Raw genomic sequence first — 17,733 nt, 5'->3', positions numbered from 1 at the left:
TATCTCTACCTTTTAGCCTATTTCGATCCCTTCCCCCCACCCCACCCCACCCCACCCCACCCCCACTAGGGCTATCTGTACCTTGCTCGTCCTGCTTTCTACCCTTAATGTCACCTATTAGCACATTTCTTAGCTAATATCACCACCCTCAACACCTCTTTGTCCTATGGCATCTTTTGGCAATCTCCACCTATCACTGGCCCTCTATCCAGCTCTACTTGTCCCCCCGCCCCCCTTCCCCAAATCAGCTTATATTTCACCTTTCTTCTATTTTTCCTTAGTTCTGTTGAAGAGTCGTACGGACTCGAAACGTTAACTGTGTGCCCCTCCGCAGATGCTAGCAGACCTGCAGAGTTTTTCCAGGTATTTTTATTTTTGTTTTTGTCATGAAATATCATTAATTGTCATAAAGACCCATCAGGTTCACTAATTACATTTGAAGAAAGAAATCTGCCATTCTTACCTTTGGTTGACTTAACTGTCCTCTGAAATGTTTAGTTTGAAGGCAATTAGGGATGGACAACAAATTCTGGCTTTGTCAGTGACATCTACATTCCACAAAAGAATAAAAAAAACTTTATCTTGACTACCGGTACAAATAAAGTTAACCTCCCAGTGCGGAAATCAATTTATGGGCATTTACATTCCTTCTGTGGGAGCATGTTTCATCTCAGAGCAAACAACAACTTGCATTTATTTAGTGCTTTTAACATCATAAAATGTTCTAAGGTGTTTCACAGAAAATCAGGCAGATTTTGACACTGAGCGACATAAGGAGATATTAGGACAGGTGTAGGACAAAGAGGTTTTAATGAGTAAATTAAAAGGAGGAGCGGCCCAAAGGTGTATCAAGGGAGTTCCATGGCTTAGAGGCTGAATGATTGAAGGCGAGACCGCCATTGGTGGAATGATGAAAATTGGGGATGTGCAAGAGACCAGAATTGTAGGAGTGTAGAGATCGCAAAAGGTTGTAGGGCTGAGGAAGTCACAGCAATAGTGAGGGATTTGGAAACAAGGGAATTTTAAAATCGAGGCATTGCCAGTCCAGGAGTACACCAGTGAGCACAAGGATGATGTGTGAATGGGACTTGGTGCAAATTTTGGCAGCAGTTTTGGATGAACTCAAGCTTATGGAGAGTGAATGGGAAGAACAGTAAAAAAATCTATTAAAAATTTCCTGTATATACTAAACTATATTTAAATTGTGATTCAATGTGATTTACCTTAATGCACTTTTATTGTAACTTACCTTCTTCTGTTGTGAAAGTATATTTAATGTAACTCTCCAAATATTATATTCTTACTGTACAAATCTTAGATCAATCCCATCTGATGTAATGTATGTTGTGTACATCAACTTCACTGAATGTACTCCTCTCTTTTTTTTTACATGGGAACACCACCACTTGGAAGTTCCCCTCCAAGCCACTCACCATCCTGACTTGGAAATATATCGCTATTCCTTCACTGTCCCTGGGTCAAAACCCTGGAACCCCCTTCCTAACAACACTGTGAGTGTGCCTACACCACAGGGACTGCATCAGTTCAAGAAGGCAGCTGACCACCACCTTCTCAAGGGCAATTAGGGATGGACAATAAATGCTGGCCTAGCCAGCAATGCCCACATCCCATAAATGAATTTTAAAAAGCTAGAAACTTGAGCACATAACATAAAATCATTCTCTAGGACAGTACTGAGGGATTGTTGCAAAAGGGTATCTGGACTACCTACAATATCCCTCCCTGGACAGTTTGCACTAACCCTTCCATCTTTGCCCGGCCACTCCTCCACCCTTCCTCACTCCCTTAGTCATCCTCCGTGCAAATTGCACTGCCACCACCTGATCTTAAGCATAGGGTGGCATTTACAGGCGTTCCCAAAGACGACAATGCAGCTGCAACTCACTGCTAATGTGGAAGAAGTCAACCTGGCCAGTGCGCACCACTTATGCGCAGTCGTGAATGTGAATGTTCTAATTTCTCGTTGCGGGGATCTTAATTCAGACAAGGTGGCCTTTTAATGAACATGCATGATATGCTAATGTATGTAAAATGGAATCTCGACCTACCTTTAGCGTACTTTGAAGTCCTGAGAACATAATTGCTAAATTTCATCCCGCTGTTGGAAACTGATTGTTGGCCTCATGCCAAATTAAGTTCCCCCGCCCTCCAAGCTGCCCACTGCTAGAAGATTCCGCCCATAGTCTTTTGGATGTGATGCTAAACTCCATCTATTTACTCAGGTATATGTGAAAGATCCCATGATATTATTTCAAAGAAGAGCAGGGGCAGTTTTGCTCAACCAACATTACTAAAATAAAATTCTGTTTACTATTTTTATTAATGATTTAGACTTTGGAATCAAAAACACAATTTCTAAATGTGCGGATGACACCAAATTAGGAGGGACATTCAGCACTAAGGGGGACTGTAACACATTACAAGAAGAGATTGTTATGATCTTCAGATGAGAGCCACAATTTTGTTAGGATCCAGTTACGGACCAGTAAATTTGTTATGGACAAAATTTGAAATCCCAGGTATTTATTAAGAGAATAAAGCCACGAGATTCCACAATTTTAAACAAACAGAAATAATTTTACTAAACAAGAATCAACAAAGCAGCACTATCTATCTTATATTCTAACATCCAGAATTAACATGAGGTAAACATGAATTAACAGGCAAACTGTGGTCTAACATACCACAAACTGCACATTAAATGTCAGACACAACCAAGACAGATTCCACAAGTTTTCTCAGCAACCCACCCAGACTTCAGTGATCACTGTGAGTCACAAAAATCCCTAAAACTCTGTCTTCCTCATGAGAAATTTCAGCTCCTCTCCTTCAAAGAGCTATTCCAATCCCCAGCTGACAGCAGCTCTACTCCACCCAAGTTCCACAGGGTACAATCCTCACTAAAAGGCACAGTATTCCGGATCTCTCTTGGATCTTTCTGCTCCCAGATCCAGCCTTCTTTTCCAGCTGAGCAGACCCACTTCTGAGATTGCATTCCACTATGTTGGCCAGGCTACACTCCAGCGTTAAACACAGGCAGTCATAGCTCCTTGGCCATGCTGCTGTCAACAACTGCCCTTCACAGAGCAGATAACTACATCAGCTTCACTGAGCTGACTGACACTGCTTTCAGGCTCTCTCTGTGCCCCACCCCAGCTGAGCTGCTACTAACAACTGCCTTTGGACCGATCTGTGACCTGTTACATCTCCCAACAGGTAGCCCCTGTTCTGAGACAGGGTCTAATGTATCAACCCTTGGTACATTCTGTACCTTAAATATTACAATTTCCAGTCAACCAAAGGTTATTCCTACAGGTGCCAACCCATAATGGCTCCACACCAAAAACACAGACAAAAATCCAAATATTTGGATTCCCTCAAAACATTGATAAACTTGGAAGAATGAACATATAATTACCAAATGAATTTCACCACAGGTGAGGACGTGGTATTACATTTTAATAAGAAAAATATGAAAACTGTATTATTTAGTAAATAAGCATCTAAATGTGGTAGAGGAACAAATCACTAAAAGTTGTGGCACAGGTAATAAGGCCATAAAAGAAGGAAACCAAGTATAATGGTTTATTTCTAGAATGATAGAATTGAAAAGTTAGTTAAACTTGTATGGAACTTTCATTAGACCATACTTGGAGGACTGTGTAGTGTTCCAGTCACCATGTTATAAATAGGATATGGACAGAAACGTGTGGAGAGGACCCAAAAAGATTGACAAGAATGATATCAAACAGATTGGGAAAGGATGGCCAGGTTTGGTCTTTGGTCTCTTTTTCTAGGCAGACAGATGTCCTAATAGAAGTCTTTAAAATCACAAAATATGTTGATAGAGTAGACACTGAAAGCCAAATATTTGGGGCCTAACATTTACAAACCAGATGGCATGCCGGTTTTGTGGCTCCGTTCCGGGTGTGGGAAAATATGGCCGATGTGGGTTCAGGGCCTGGGAAGGCCATGCACCCCACAAGGCAGGCAAGCAGTTGACTCATTAAGTAATAAAAACAGAAAATGCTGGAAAAACTCGTCAGGCAGCATCTGTGGAGAGAGAAACAGAGTTAATGTTTCGAGTTCAATATAACTCCTCTTCCAAGTTTTTCCGCCACTTTTTGTTTTTATTTCAACATCCACAGTATTTTAGGCTCATTATGTGCCTTGTTAATGGGGATTAAGGATGCTGACTGGGTGGAGGTGCAGCCAAAGACTGCCTTGTAGAGGGGCTCCTAGCACCACCACTCTGCCGCCCCCTGCCCCACCACCCCTCCAACCTCAAGGGCAGTAGACTGGTTGCTTTTTGTATTTGGAATTATTTTTTTTTTAAATGTCTAGGAAGGCACTTTCTTACTGAAGCACCCTCTAAGTAACTTACCTTTTACTGCATACAACTGCACCTGTAAAGCTGAAGAGCCTCTGATCAGGCGTCCAGCTTCAAGAGCCCACTCACCACCCGTCATTGGACAGGGATCCTGTCTCCTTGTGGATTAAGAGGGTGCCCCAGACAAAATACCAACGTGTAACTTTCCCCTTGCCCCGGGCACAGGTTCCATTTCCCCCCGAGGCAAAACTTAAGCCCAGGGAATGTGTTTCCAATTGTGGGGAGGAGTAAAGCTAGAAGACATCAACATAAAATAGTCAATAAATCAAATAGGGAATTCAGAAGAAACTTCTTTAACCAGAACGTGGTGTATATAAGTAATTGAGGTGAATAGTACAGATTTAAGAGGAGGCTAGATAGGAATTTGAAGGAGCAAGAAATAGGGAGTTATGCTGATAGAGTTAGATGAGCAAGGATGGGAGGAGGCTCAAGTGAAGCATAAACACTGGCATGGACTTGTTGGGCCAAATGGCCTGTTTCTTTTCTATATATTCTATGTAATGTGTAATTATCAAATTACTGTTTGTGTTTCCTACATTACAATGTAATTATACTTCAAAGCACTTACTGTGGTGAAACAGTTTGGGAATTTTGTGGTCATGATAGGCACTATATAAATGCAAGTCTTTCTTTATATGCAAAAAAAATGTTGTGAGGGGAAATGACAAGCCAAATTTGGTAGGTGATAATTAAGTCAGTCATAACAAAATACCGCAGGTGCTGGAAATCTGAAGTAAAATCAAAACAAAAAAAAAGCTTGCCAGGCCAGGCAGCATGTGTTCTGAAGAGAGACGCTGAAGAAAGGCTGGTAGATCTCAGGAATGAGGGCCATCCCACTGATAGTGTTCCCATAGGGGACCCCCCAGCTGAAGAATCAGCCATACCTCCTCTACTCAGAACAAAAACTGAATTACCTGGAAAAACTCAGCAGGTCTGGCAGCATCAGCGGAGAAGAAAAGAGTTGACGTTTCGAGTCCTCATGACCCTTCAACAGACCTGCTGAGTTTTTCCAGGTCATTCAGTTTTTGTTTTGGATTTCCAGCATCCGCAGTTTTTTTGTTTTTACCCCCTCTACTCAATGTGGCTCTGCTATAGCCAGCAACCATTACCAGCATGTACTGTCTAAGGGAAAATATTATCTAACATCTAAAGTTGTTGAACTTTAATTTTAAAAAAAGACAAAAATAAGTTGATTTGTTGCTACTCTTGAAAGGTATAGCGATGGGTTACCGGGCTTTGCTTTTTACTGCTGAAGCGAATCGTAAAGACACCATGGTTGATCGGCCTCCCTCTGTGCTGTGTACATCTGTGAATTTAAAGAAAGATTTTGAAAAGAACGCTGCTACAGACATTAGAAAAATATATTGTTATATGTTTCAGCAATACAGCTCACTGCAGTTTTAAAGATAGCATGAGAAAAATCTACTGAAGAAGGAAACAATGACAAGTGAAACAATGGTACAGAATCAGCAATTAGAAGACAAAAATATAGAGACCATCAGTAGGATCACAACTGATTATGATGCATCTTTGCAAGAGATCACACCCAAAGTGGATGCACTGCGAATTTTGGAACCTATTAGAAAAAAGCTTGCATCAATTGAAGCAGAGCGGATTATTTCTGTAATTGAAAGTACTATTAAGAAAATAGAAATAGTCACTTTGATTCCTCATATAGTTGCCAACCTGGACAGGTTCAATGTTGCTATTGGTTTAGAGTTGACATGTGCTCTAAGGGAGCATAACAGACTAGAGCAACATCTGAATTTTGCTGTTGGCAAACTGCTCAAAGAAAACTATCCTGTAGAGGAAAATGAGAATGCAATACACAAAGTAAAAATCAAAGAGAAAAAGCTAGATGTTAAAACCATTCAGCAGGCCTTTGGAAGCTCAGTTAAAAACGTCCTTCGACTCTTTCAGGGAAATCCCTCAGCATATCAAATAATCCAAACAGAATGTCAAACCCGAAATCACATCTGTGTAGATCTCATTCTGTTGCTAATGGAACTGAGAGACTTTGTGTTTGAGAGACTTCTGATAACACCCACTGAAGAGAAAGAAAAGTTTGAATTTGTGCAAAAAATCATTAACCAAGATAAGCAAAACACAGAAATTATTGCAACTTTGGAGGCCGAACTGGCAGCAGCCATCCAAGATAAAGAAAATGAGGTAAGCTCTTACATATATTGTATATCTGATGTCTCATGCTACTTAGCAACAAATGCCAAAAGTTGCAACAGACAAAACTTACACTGCTAAGAGCACATAAAAACATGCATCAGATTTTGAAACATGTTTCAATATTGTAATCTGGGGCCTGTGATAGGTGTAAAGTATATAAGCAAAAGTCACAATATGCTTATTCCTGGTACCTTTTAGCCAAAATGCTGTAGATTTCAGTACATGGAGGAGGATACACCACAAGTATCTCCATCCTCAAACACAGGTGAGCCCAGCACGTCACTGCAAAAGATAAGACTGAAGCATTTACTACAATCTTCAGCCAGAAATGCCGAGTGGATGATCCATCTCAGCTTCCTCCAGAGGTCCCCAACATCACAGATGCCAGTCTTCAGCCAACTCGATTCACTCCATGTGATATCAAGAAACGGCTGAAGGCACTGGATACTGCAAAGCCAAGGGTCCTGACAATATTCCGGCAATAGTACTGAAGACTTGTGCTCCAGAACTTGCCGCACCCCTAACCAAGTTGTTCCAGAACAGCTACAACATTGGCATCTACCCAGCAATGTGGAAAATTGCCCAGCTATGCCCTGTACATGAAAAACAGGACCAATCCAACCTGACCAATTACTGCCCCATCAGTCTATTCTCAATTATCAGTAAAGTGATAGAAGGGGTCATCAACAATGCTATCAAACGGCACTCGCTTAGCAATAACCTGCTCACTGACGCTCAGTTTGGGTTCTGCCAGGGCCACTCAGCTCCTGACCTCATTACAGCCTTGATTAAACATGGACAAAAGAACTGAGCTCCAGAGGTGAGCTGAGAGTGACTGCCCTTGACATCAAGGCCCCATTTGACTGAGTGTGTCATCAAGGAGCCCTAGCAAACTGGAGTTATGGGAATCAGGGAGAAAGCTCCCCACTGGTTGGAGTCGTACCTAGCACAAAGGAAGATGGTTGTTGGAGGCCAATCATCTCAGCTCCAGAACATCACTGCTGGAGTTCCTTGGCATAGTGTCCTAGGCCCAACCATCTTCAGCTGCTTCATCAATGACCTTCCTTCCATCATAAGGTCAGAAGTGGGGATGCTCGCTTATGAATGCACAATGTTCAGCACCATTCCCGACTTCTCAGATACTGAAACAGTCCATGTCCAAATACAGCAAGACCTGGACAACATCTAAGCTTGGGCTGACAAGTGGCAAGTAACCTTTGGGCCACACAAGTGCCAGGCAATGACCATCTCCAATAAGAGAAAATCTAACTATCTTCCCTTGACACTCAAATGCATTACCATTGCTGAATCCCCCATTATCAATAACCTTGGGGTTACCATTGACCAGAAACTGAACTGAACTAACCATGTAAATACTGTGGCCACAAGAGCAGGCCAGAGGCTTAGAATCCTGTGGCAAGTAACTCACCTCCTGGCTCCCCAAAGCCTGTCCGCAATCTACAAGGCACAAGTTAGGAGTGTGATGGAAAACTCTCCACTTGTCTGGATGAGTACAGATCTAACAACACTCAAGAAGCTTGACACCATTTAGGACAAAGTAGCCCACTTGATTGGCACCATATCCACAAACATTCACTCCGTCCACCACTGACGCACAGTGGCAGCAGCGTGTACCATCTGTCAGGTGCACTGCAGGAACTCATCAAGACTTCTTAGACAGCACCTTCCAAACCCATGACCGCGAGCATCTAGAAGGACAAGGGCAACAGCTAGATAGGAATACCACCACCTGCAAGTTCCCCTCCAAGCCACCCACCATCCTGACTTGGAACTATATCATTGTTCCTTCACTGTCACTGTGTCAAAATCCTTGTACTCCCTCCCTAACAGCACTGTGGGTGTACCTACACCACTTGGACAATAGCGGTTCAAGAAGGCAGCTCACCATTGTTTTCTCAAGGGCAACTAGGGATGGGCAATTAATGCTGGCCTAGCCAGCAAAGCCCACATCCCTTGAATTAATTAAAAAAATAGGTAGAGAGTTGTTTCACATACTGCATAATGTACACAAGTTGTAGCTCTCATATAACCTGTATTATATTTTATTATCATTGCACAATGATTGCACAAGACATGCAGTGGGTTAGCAGGGCACATCTGACGCTTTGGAGTTGGCAGGTACTGAAGGTGCATTATTTCGTTCCTGATGAAATATTACAGACTGAGCTGTTAATAGGAGAGTGGTGAGAGGTGCACATAGATGAAGCTGAGTATAAAGAGTAAAGTTTAAAAAACATAAGGTTTGTTTTATAAGTATAGGACTACCACATGTTCCTGCTCAGGTTCAGTAATTTCACTCACTTCCTTAAGTGGTCACGTTGCATATTTATTTTTGTGGAAGTTGAAGTCCAGTGTCCTGTATCCCCTAACCAAAATAGAGACCCAGGAGTGTAACATTTGTTCCATGGTGTGGTGGATGTGCTGCAGACTGCACTCTTCCAAGGTGTCAAAGCTTTCACAGACATTCAACGCTGAAAACTGGTTTGAGAGCACCGCACTTCCAGTGTATTCCTGCGTTGCCGGTCTCTTCCTATCCTGCTGGACAGCCATCCACTTAGATTGTACCTGTGGGTAGACCATCTCTGGAATATGCACTCCAGAAAATTCTCAACCCCCTGTATGTCCTGCAGAGACTCCAGCTGCTTGTCAAGCTCAGAAACTCTGAGCTTAGGTTCTAACAGCTGGAGGCACTTACTGCACCTGTGTTTACGAGGACACACAACATGTCCTGGAGTTCCTACAGAAATTGCAGGAAATTGGTCTCAGCTGTTCCATCATTTTGTTTAAAACTTTATGTACTGTCATCATCATCATGTGTGCTCTGCCCAGTTGCTCTGCAAATGACTGGACAGGGGTGCACAATGAAATGTATAAACGTAGTGGTCACAGGGGATTTGATAGGGGGATTGACAGGTATTTCTGCAACTGCTGATGTGAGTCTTGCATGGGGTTGAACCAAACCATCTTGCTTACATTAATTTGGTCATCTTTCAGAGAGATTAAGAGTAAAAATGCTTAAAAGATATGGCCCAGATCACAAGGGAGTTTCACAAAGGCTGGTTCTTGGCTAATTGTCTGTAGATGTTTCATCCTGAACAATTTTATTAACAGTTTTTTTTGTCAGTGGTGGTTTACCATTGCCTTCCACTCTCAGGGGCAGGGCAAAGAGGTAGGTCTCAAGTCTACCTCAGCTGAATGGGAATTGAACCTGTGCTGTTGGCATTATTCTGAACCACATCTAGCCAACTGGGAAACCAGTCCCCACTCTAAATACTGTATGATATATAAAAATAATTTCGTATGCCCTTATTCTTATTTATCTATATAACAGATTATTTAATGCAATTCAGATCCTTTAATGTTGGTATCCTCTACTTTGTTAATTTCAATCCCTTAGATCTAATTAATTACCCTGATTGTTTTATATTTACTGTTCTCCCTTCATTTAAATTACTTAATATCTCCTTCCCCTCTGTACCTAATTCACATTGTTACTCTGCATTTTGCAGATTCACCCAGCTCTATGCTTTAGCAGATATTTCTCTGATATATATCTTTTAGAAACATACTAGTTATAACTGGTCAGTCAACTGTCAGCCACAATTAGTAATATCTAGTCAGGGATCCTCTTAGAGCTTAACTGTCACTGACTTGCAGTATTTACCTAAAGTAATGAAGTAAGAAAACTAGGTTAAACTTAAATAAAGACAGAAAATGCTGGAAAAGCTCAGCAGGTCTGATAGCATCTGTGCAGAGAGAAACAGAGTTAGCGTTTTGAGTCCGCATGACTCTTCAGAGCTAAAGAGAAGCAGAAATGTGATGGAATTTATACTGTTTAAGGGGGGTGGAGCAGGTGAAGCTAGATAGCAATAGGTGGTGACTAAGGGGAGATTGACAAAGATGTCGTGGACACAAGACAAAGGGTGTGTTAATGGTGGTGGTAAGGACTAAAGAAGGTGTTGATAGTGGCATAATGATAACGCAGAATGTGTGAATAGCAGAACAAGGGTCAGCACTCTGTGAAGGAACAACATGGAATAAATAACAGATGGCCCTTTTGGGTGTGAGTGGGAGGGAGGGGGCGGTGGTTGGGACAAAAGGATAAACAATGAATAAATGAATAAAAATAAAAATAAGTAAATAAAAATAAATTTTAAAAGGGATTGAAAAAGGGGTGAAGATAGAGAAGAGAGTTCATGGTCTGAAATTGTTGAATCCAGTGTTAAGTCCGAAAGGCTGTAAAGTGCCTAATTGGAAGATGAGGTGCTGTTCCTCCAGTTTGCATTGGGCTTCACTGGAACATTGCAGCAGGCCAAGAACGGACATGTGGGCATGAGAGCAGGATGGTGTGTTGCAATAGCAAGCAACAAGAAGGTCTGGGTCATGCTTGTGGACAGACCAAAAGTGTTCCGCAAAGCGGTCACCCAGTCTGCATTTGATGATCTCAATGTAGAGGAGACTGCATTGGGAGCAGCAAATGCATTAGACAAAATTGAAGGAGGTGCAAGTGAAGCACTGCTTCACCTGAAAGGAGTGTTTGGGCCCTTGGATGGCGAGGAGGGAGGAGGTAAAGGCGCAGGTGTTGCACCTTCTGTGATTGCATGGGAAGGTGCTGTGGGAAAGGAATGAGGTGTTGGGGGTGATGGAGGAGTGGACCAGAGTGTCCTGGAGGGAATGGTCCCTACAGAATGTTGACAGGGGTGGTGAGGGGAAGATGTGTTAGGTTAAACCTAAGTTTGATAACAACACACTATTTGTATTGCTCACCACTAATTAGTTAATTCCCACTTTCACCAAAAAACTTTTATTTCAATTGCAATTATTTTCTGGTCAGTATATTGTTCCTATTGAGTTATTGAATTGAACCTTTTTACTTTTTGCACTAATCTCAGCCTCAGATGCAACTAGGCCTAATATAGCATGTGTTATGTTCAGAATAAAGCATTTTTTCATTTTCTAATTGCCTTAAGAAGGTGGTGCTGAGCCACCTTCTTGAATGACTGAAGTCCATCTGGTGCAGCTACACTCACTGTGTGCACCTTACAAATTGTACCTTAACCTCAATTTATTGTACTAGTATGACGCAAGTCATTTTTATGGCCTAAGTATGGCTGTCAATTGATCAATTGCAGGCAGACTTGGGGATGAGTTTTCTCATCCAAAGTTTAAACCTCTATTAGCATTGCTAGCTCTAAATTCTCTATCACTACAACTCTACAACCCCAACTCCATTTCTCTCATAGCCTCTTGAGCATCTTCCTCCCTTTGGCAACATTGGCAGAAGTAGGGCATGTACTGTTGCATTCTCTCCATTTCCCTTGCCTCCTTTAAAACTTCCCTTAAAATCCACCTCTGTGACTAAGCTTTTGGTTATCTACAGCCCCACCTCCTTGATATCTCCTTTGGCTTAGTGTTGATTTTTTTTCCCCCCATTATGCTTCTGAAACATCTCAGGACATCTTTTTACATTAAAAAGGACTGTAAGTGCAAGCTCCTGTTAGCAAGAAATTTCAGTTCTAATATTCAGCAGTTAAACAATCCCATTGTGCAGTACTAAACCATACAAAACAAGATTTTCCAGAATTGATCCCTGGGTAGCAGTACGTTAGCCAATGTCAGCCAAAGAAAATGTTTGCTACAACTACTTTTAAAACCTAGCCAGCGAATACAGTCAGAAGTAGAGGTATGTGAACATGGGCTGAAAACAACATGATTATACTTTGGAGAGAGAAACAAAGTTAACGTTTCGAGTCCGTATGACCTCTGAAGTCTTCAGAGCTGAAGAAGGCTTATACGGACTCGAAACGTTAACATTGTTTCTCTTTCCACAGGTGCTTTCAGACTTGCTGAGCTTTTCTAGCATTTTCTGTTTTTGTTTCAGATTTCCAGCATCCGCAGTATTTTGCTTTTATGATTATACTTTAGCAGGGATGTTCCCTCTGCCTTTCAACAAATAACATTTGGGCAAGGTACCAGTTATAGAATTATAAGTGTTCATTTTCAAGAAAGAAGTAATAGGAGTGAATTGCTGAAAACAAAACTTCCTAAATCCAATCTACTTTGAGACATTCAAAAAGGAATGAGACTGTTATCTGAAAAGGAGGAATGTGCAGGGTTACAGGGATAAGGCAGGAGAATGGCATTAAGTAAAATGCTCATTTGGAGAGCTGGTGCAGACACAATGGACTGAATAGCCTCCTTCAGCACCGTAACAATTCTGGATTATGAACTCTAGATACTAATGGCTATCAGAGAGAACACTTTCACTTCAGCAGTACGAGCAAGATTTAAACTTGTGTGTTAAGGTAAAGGATCATGGAATGCATCCTCCGGTCCTACTGTACAATGACATTTGTAATTACAAGCACTGTAGCCATGTGTGTGAATAAGTGACTGTATTTCAGTGTGAGGGAGAAATTGGAGGACTAAAGTTTTGTTTGTCTCGTTGCCCTGTTGCCAAAGGGTTAGGACATTATATTCAGTGGTAAATTTAATTAGCTGTGTTTTTAAAAATCCTATTCCCATTTTAGCACAATAAAATATATTTTAATTGTATCTTGAACATCATATATACTTTAAATTGTATGACCAGATGTTGAAGAAGAGCGAGATAATTCGGAAGCTCAAAACCAACTTGCTTCAACTTGACTTGTTCTCGGAAGATTACATTCGTCAGGTTAAACAAGATGCAGAAAAACAACAGCTAACTGATCAGAGAGATTCAGAAGGAAGAATTGCCAAATACCAAGAAGAAATGTCTCAGCTCCGAACTCAGTTGAACAACTCGATAATAGAACACAGAGCATCTGAAGTAGCTTTAAGAAAGGTACAGTGTCATACTCCAATAGCAGCCATTATCAAATACAACCATACCATGTGATTTGCATTTTTTGTGGAAATACATAATTACTTTTGATTGCTAGGTGATTTAAAATAAAAATCCAACCAAAGAAACAGGAGTGGGCCATTTAGCCCCTCGAGCCTTTTCCACCATTCATTGAGATCATGTCTGAATTGCAACTTAACTCCATAGTTACTACCTGCCTTTGCTTTAATTCCCTTCATACTTATGGCTAACAAAAATCTATCCATTTCAGATTTCAAGTTAACAATTAATTTAACATCAGCAACACAAGATGTTGTTTATGGAAGAGAGTTCCAAACTTCCAATACCCTTTGTGTGTACAAATGTTTCCTAATTCCTGAAATGTCTGGCTCTAACTTACTATATCCCCAGACCCGGACATGCTAACCAAAGAAGTTTCTCTCTATCTACCATGTCTGCACCTGTTAATATATTGAAAGTTTTGATCAAATCACCCCTTAACCTTCCAAGTACCAGGGAATACAACCCTAGTTTGTGTAACCTCTCTGTAATTTAAATCTTGGAAGCTCATAGTACTCCAGGTGTGATCTTACCAGGGCTTTGTATAGCTATTGCATGACTTCTATCCCCTTGTATTCTAGTCCTTTAGATTGTTGTGGAGTATCTAAAGACACTTGACACAGTCTGCTGTAGGTGAATCAAGCAGCAGTTTATGCAATACAAGTATGCACACAGGGGAATGCACTCTCAGAAAGCTCTAAGAGGCTATTCAAAGATACCGTTTCCATCATGTACTTATACCATCTTTGTGATGCTTTACCACTAACTCTCATTGTTTTTATCTTGTATGTCTAGTTCAGTATGTCCGCAATTACATGTGAGTTTACAAAATAGTCATGGAATGACCTGATCCTTAACAAAAACGATGTCCATAGTTAGTGAATCATGAACTTTGCCTTATCTACTCTGATGATTTACTACATTGTCCAGTCATCTGCATATCTTAGCCTGGCCCTAAAGGTCACGTTCCTTAGCTTATCATGGCCTAACCCATTGTTTGGTCATCAACGCCTCACCTGACCCAAAGGTCACATTCCTTACTACGTCCACTCAAGTGTTTTTTTTTTTAAACTGCAAGCACTTTTAAATCTTAAACCAGCATTTAGTCAAGTCTGAGTAATCCCATGATATGCCACTTCAAGATATAAAGTAGCCTTTTAGCTTTTTTGATTATTTTCTGTACCTGTTCATGACCTTTTAATGATCTATGCACCTGGACCCCAAATCTCTTTGGACCTCTACTGTTTCTAGCTTTTCAGCATTTAGAAAGAACCTTGTTCCATCCTTTTAGGTCCAAAGTGGATGACCTCACATTTGCCTACATTAAAATCCATTTTCCACAGTATTGCCCATTCCCTTAATCTATAAATATCTCTATCATTTTATATTTCCATCTACACTGCTTACAATGTCACCATCTTTGAGCCATTGGCAAATTTGCTTTTACGTGGCATTCTATTCCATCATCCAAGTTGTTAATAAATACAGTCAATAGTTGAGGACTAACACAAGTCAATACAGGACACTCTAGTCACATCCTTCCATTTAGAGTGCCTACATATTAGATCTATTCTTTGTTTCCTTCCACTCAGACAATTTCTTAACCAGATCAATAATTTGCCTTCAATTTTATATGTTTCAAGTTAAGCTAACAGTGTCTTTATCAGAGACTTCAGGTCAATATAATAATGCCCATAGACATTCCTCTGTCCTCTACTTTAGTGTCCTAGGCTCAACTATCTTCACCTGCTTCACCAATGACCTTCCCTCCAACATAAGGTCAACAGCAGGATGTTCACTAATGATTGCAAAGTTAATTAAATTCACACCTTCTCAGATATTGAACTAGACCGTGGCCAGACACAGTAACACTAGGGCAACATTCAGGCTTGGCCTGAAGAAGTTTAAGGGATGATTTTCTAGTTATCTGGATTAATTCTTTTGTTGCCTGAATTTGACATCACATCTTTATGGCTTATTTTAGCGAAAATACAAAATTGAAACTGAGATTGAAAACTGGATACAGAAGTATGATGCTGACCTACAAGAAAAACAGGTACATTTGATGGCAAAGGATCGTGAGATCCTTAAGAGATGTTCTTTTTATTCTTTTTGTACAATAACTATGAAGTTACTGTTCTTTAGTGTCTTGTAGAAAGAATGCAACTTTTGACAGAGTAAGGCCTGGGTAGTAGATATTATATTAAAAATCTAATTAGTAATTTGATGAATATTTCAAGATCGTTAACACTGACATCAAGGCAGAGAACTAAGTGGTACAACATAGGAAGATTTTTTTCCTGAGTTGCTTGTACTAATTTTCCCCAAGGAAAATTTGATCTTGCAAGAGCTTGTGCCGTAATAGAAAACATGCAACTTTTTCCCTGTAAAAACATACTCAGCAAATACTAGCTAATCACTGAAAAAGTTCAAAAATCTGATATTGGTAAGAGATCGGGACAATTCAAGGTGCTCTTACATGCCTTTGAATATCCTGCGTAGCAGAGGGATTGGCAGAGCAATCTGTCATCAGAATTTCATCAGAAATGGTGAGAGAGACCTGCAATTGAAGAAGGTTAAACACAAATTCATCCAATAAGTGTTTGAAATACCAAGCTATAGTCACCTATGAGAGATTTTTTTGATGTTTGTTGAAAGATATTGTCATGGAAAAATATCTCAAGGTCAATTTAATGTAGTGTTTGAATAAAATACTCATTTGACACTGGATTTGCTTTAATATTCAATAAAAATAGATCAGTTTGTTAGTTTCATAATTGTTAAGTATTCTACAGTGTTAAAACCAATGTATTACTAAAATGTATTAAAAATGTGCATCCTACCAGGATGAATATGAGCACCTCCTTAAAATACATACTGACGAAGCAGTTCTGCTGTTCGAACTAGAACAAAAGATGAATATGCTTGAACCAGAATATTCTCAGATTGTGGAAGAAAGAAAGATTAAGGCAGAGGAAAAAAAGGCTAAAGAGCAGCAAGCATACCTCATGGGAAAAGCAGCTGTCACAATCCAGTCTTTCTGGAAAGGTTACAAAGTGCGCCAATTGATGAAAGCATTGAAGAAAAAGAAAAAGGGAAAAGGCAAAAAGAAAAAATGAAGACAGTAAGGAGATTCAAGAGCAGAATTAAAAAATGTGAAAAAATAAAAGCATGTATCCTCCCAAGTTTTTTTTGTATACCATTGAAACACTTTTCTTATTGTTACTGTATACATTTAAATAACGCATCCTATATCCTTCAAAAATTAAAATATGTCTTCAACTTTCCTTGTTGTGTATCAGCATATCTGATAGTTACCTCAGTCATTGATTAAATGGTGCCTTTTTCTCTCAAATGGTTTTCTACTTTCCATTATTCACCACTGTATTGGAGAAAAACATATTCTCCTCAATTATATTCTACCAAGAAATCTACCCAATAACTATGTGGCAAAAATTATTTTCCTAGATAAAGTCATTACACAATAATTTTGTTATAGTAGTGTTACTTTAAATGTTGTGAATTCTGAAGTGAGGGGATTAATGCTGCAAGAAATAAAATGGTGAAATTAACTGTAACTCTAGTCACAACACACTCACTTAGAAGAGCAGGGCCTCTGCAAGATTCAAACTTGATTTAAAAGCCCAGCTTCACTATGCATCCAGCACTGCTTTACTCCCAGGCTTAAACTTCAAAATTTTCTTCTTTTTTGCTAATGCACACACTTTCAATCTGCTTGACAATCACCCCAAATATCAGTTAGATACCCACACTCAGACCAAGACTTGCTATGGTATCCACACCGAGCTGTTCTGGACAGCTGACTTCCTCAGCCTGCAAATTATGCTGCAGGAGATTTGCTAATTTGAAAATCTAATAAAATGTAACATTCCATATATCCTTTTTTAAAATTCATTCATGGGATGTGGGCTTCGGTGGCTAGGCCAGCATTTATTGCTCATCCCTTGTTGCCCTTGAGAAAGTGGTGGTTAGCTGCCTTCTAGAACCGCCGCAGTCCATGTGGTGTAGGTACACCCATGGTGCTGTTAGGTAGTTCCAAGATATTGACCCAGCAACAGTGAAGGAACGGCGATATCTTTCCAAGTCAGGATGGTGAGTGACTTGGAGGGGAACTTCCAGGTAGTGGTGTTCCCATCTATCTGCTGCCCTTGTCCTTCTAGATGGTAGTGGTGATGGCTTTGGAAGGTGCTGTCGAAAGAGCCTTGGTGAGTTC

General features: G+C 40.4%; 1 protein-coding gene across 1 annotated transcript; it reads left to right on the top strand.

The window, feature by feature from the left end:
* Positions 1-281: 281 nt before the first annotated feature.
* iqcd (IQ motif containing D) lies at positions 282-16,854 on the top strand. The gene is made up of 5 exons (XM_041202320.1): positions 282-363; positions 5,792-6,580; positions 13,206-13,439; positions 15,484-15,555; positions 16,346-16,854. Exons 2-5 carry the CDS (start codon positions 5,852-5,854, stop codon positions 16,616-16,618), a joined length of 1,308 nt encoding a protein of 435 aa, XP_041058254.1. The 5' UTR covers positions 282-363; positions 5,792-5,851; the 3' UTR covers positions 16,619-16,854.
* The last annotated feature ends 879 nt before the right edge of the window (positions 16,855-17,733 follow it).

Source organism: Carcharodon carcharias, chromosome 13 (genome assembly GCF_017639515.1).
Source record: "Carcharodon carcharias isolate sCarCar2 chromosome 13, sCarCar2.pri, whole genome shotgun sequence".
Lineage (NCBI taxonomy): Eukaryota > Metazoa > Chordata > Chondrichthyes > Lamniformes > Lamnidae > Carcharodon > Carcharodon carcharias.
The sequence above is the reverse complement of the archived record's forward strand: the minus strand, read 5'-3'. Positions and strand labels throughout refer to the sequence as shown.

Bases quoted from the DNA above. Each gene is read 5' to 3' on its own strand.
- iqcd (XM_041202320.1), top strand. From the start codon at position 5,852: ATGACAAGTGAAACAATGGTACAGAATCAGCAATTAGAAGACAAAAAT. The intron at 6,581-13,205 runs GTAAGCTCTTAC...TTGTATGACCAG, and splicing joins TCCAAGATAAAGAAAATGAG to ATGTTGAAGAAGAGCGAGAT. The intron at 13,440-15,483 runs GTACAGTGTCAT...GGCTTATTTTAG, and splicing joins CTGAAGTAGCTTTAAGAAAG to CGAAAATACAAAATTGAAAC.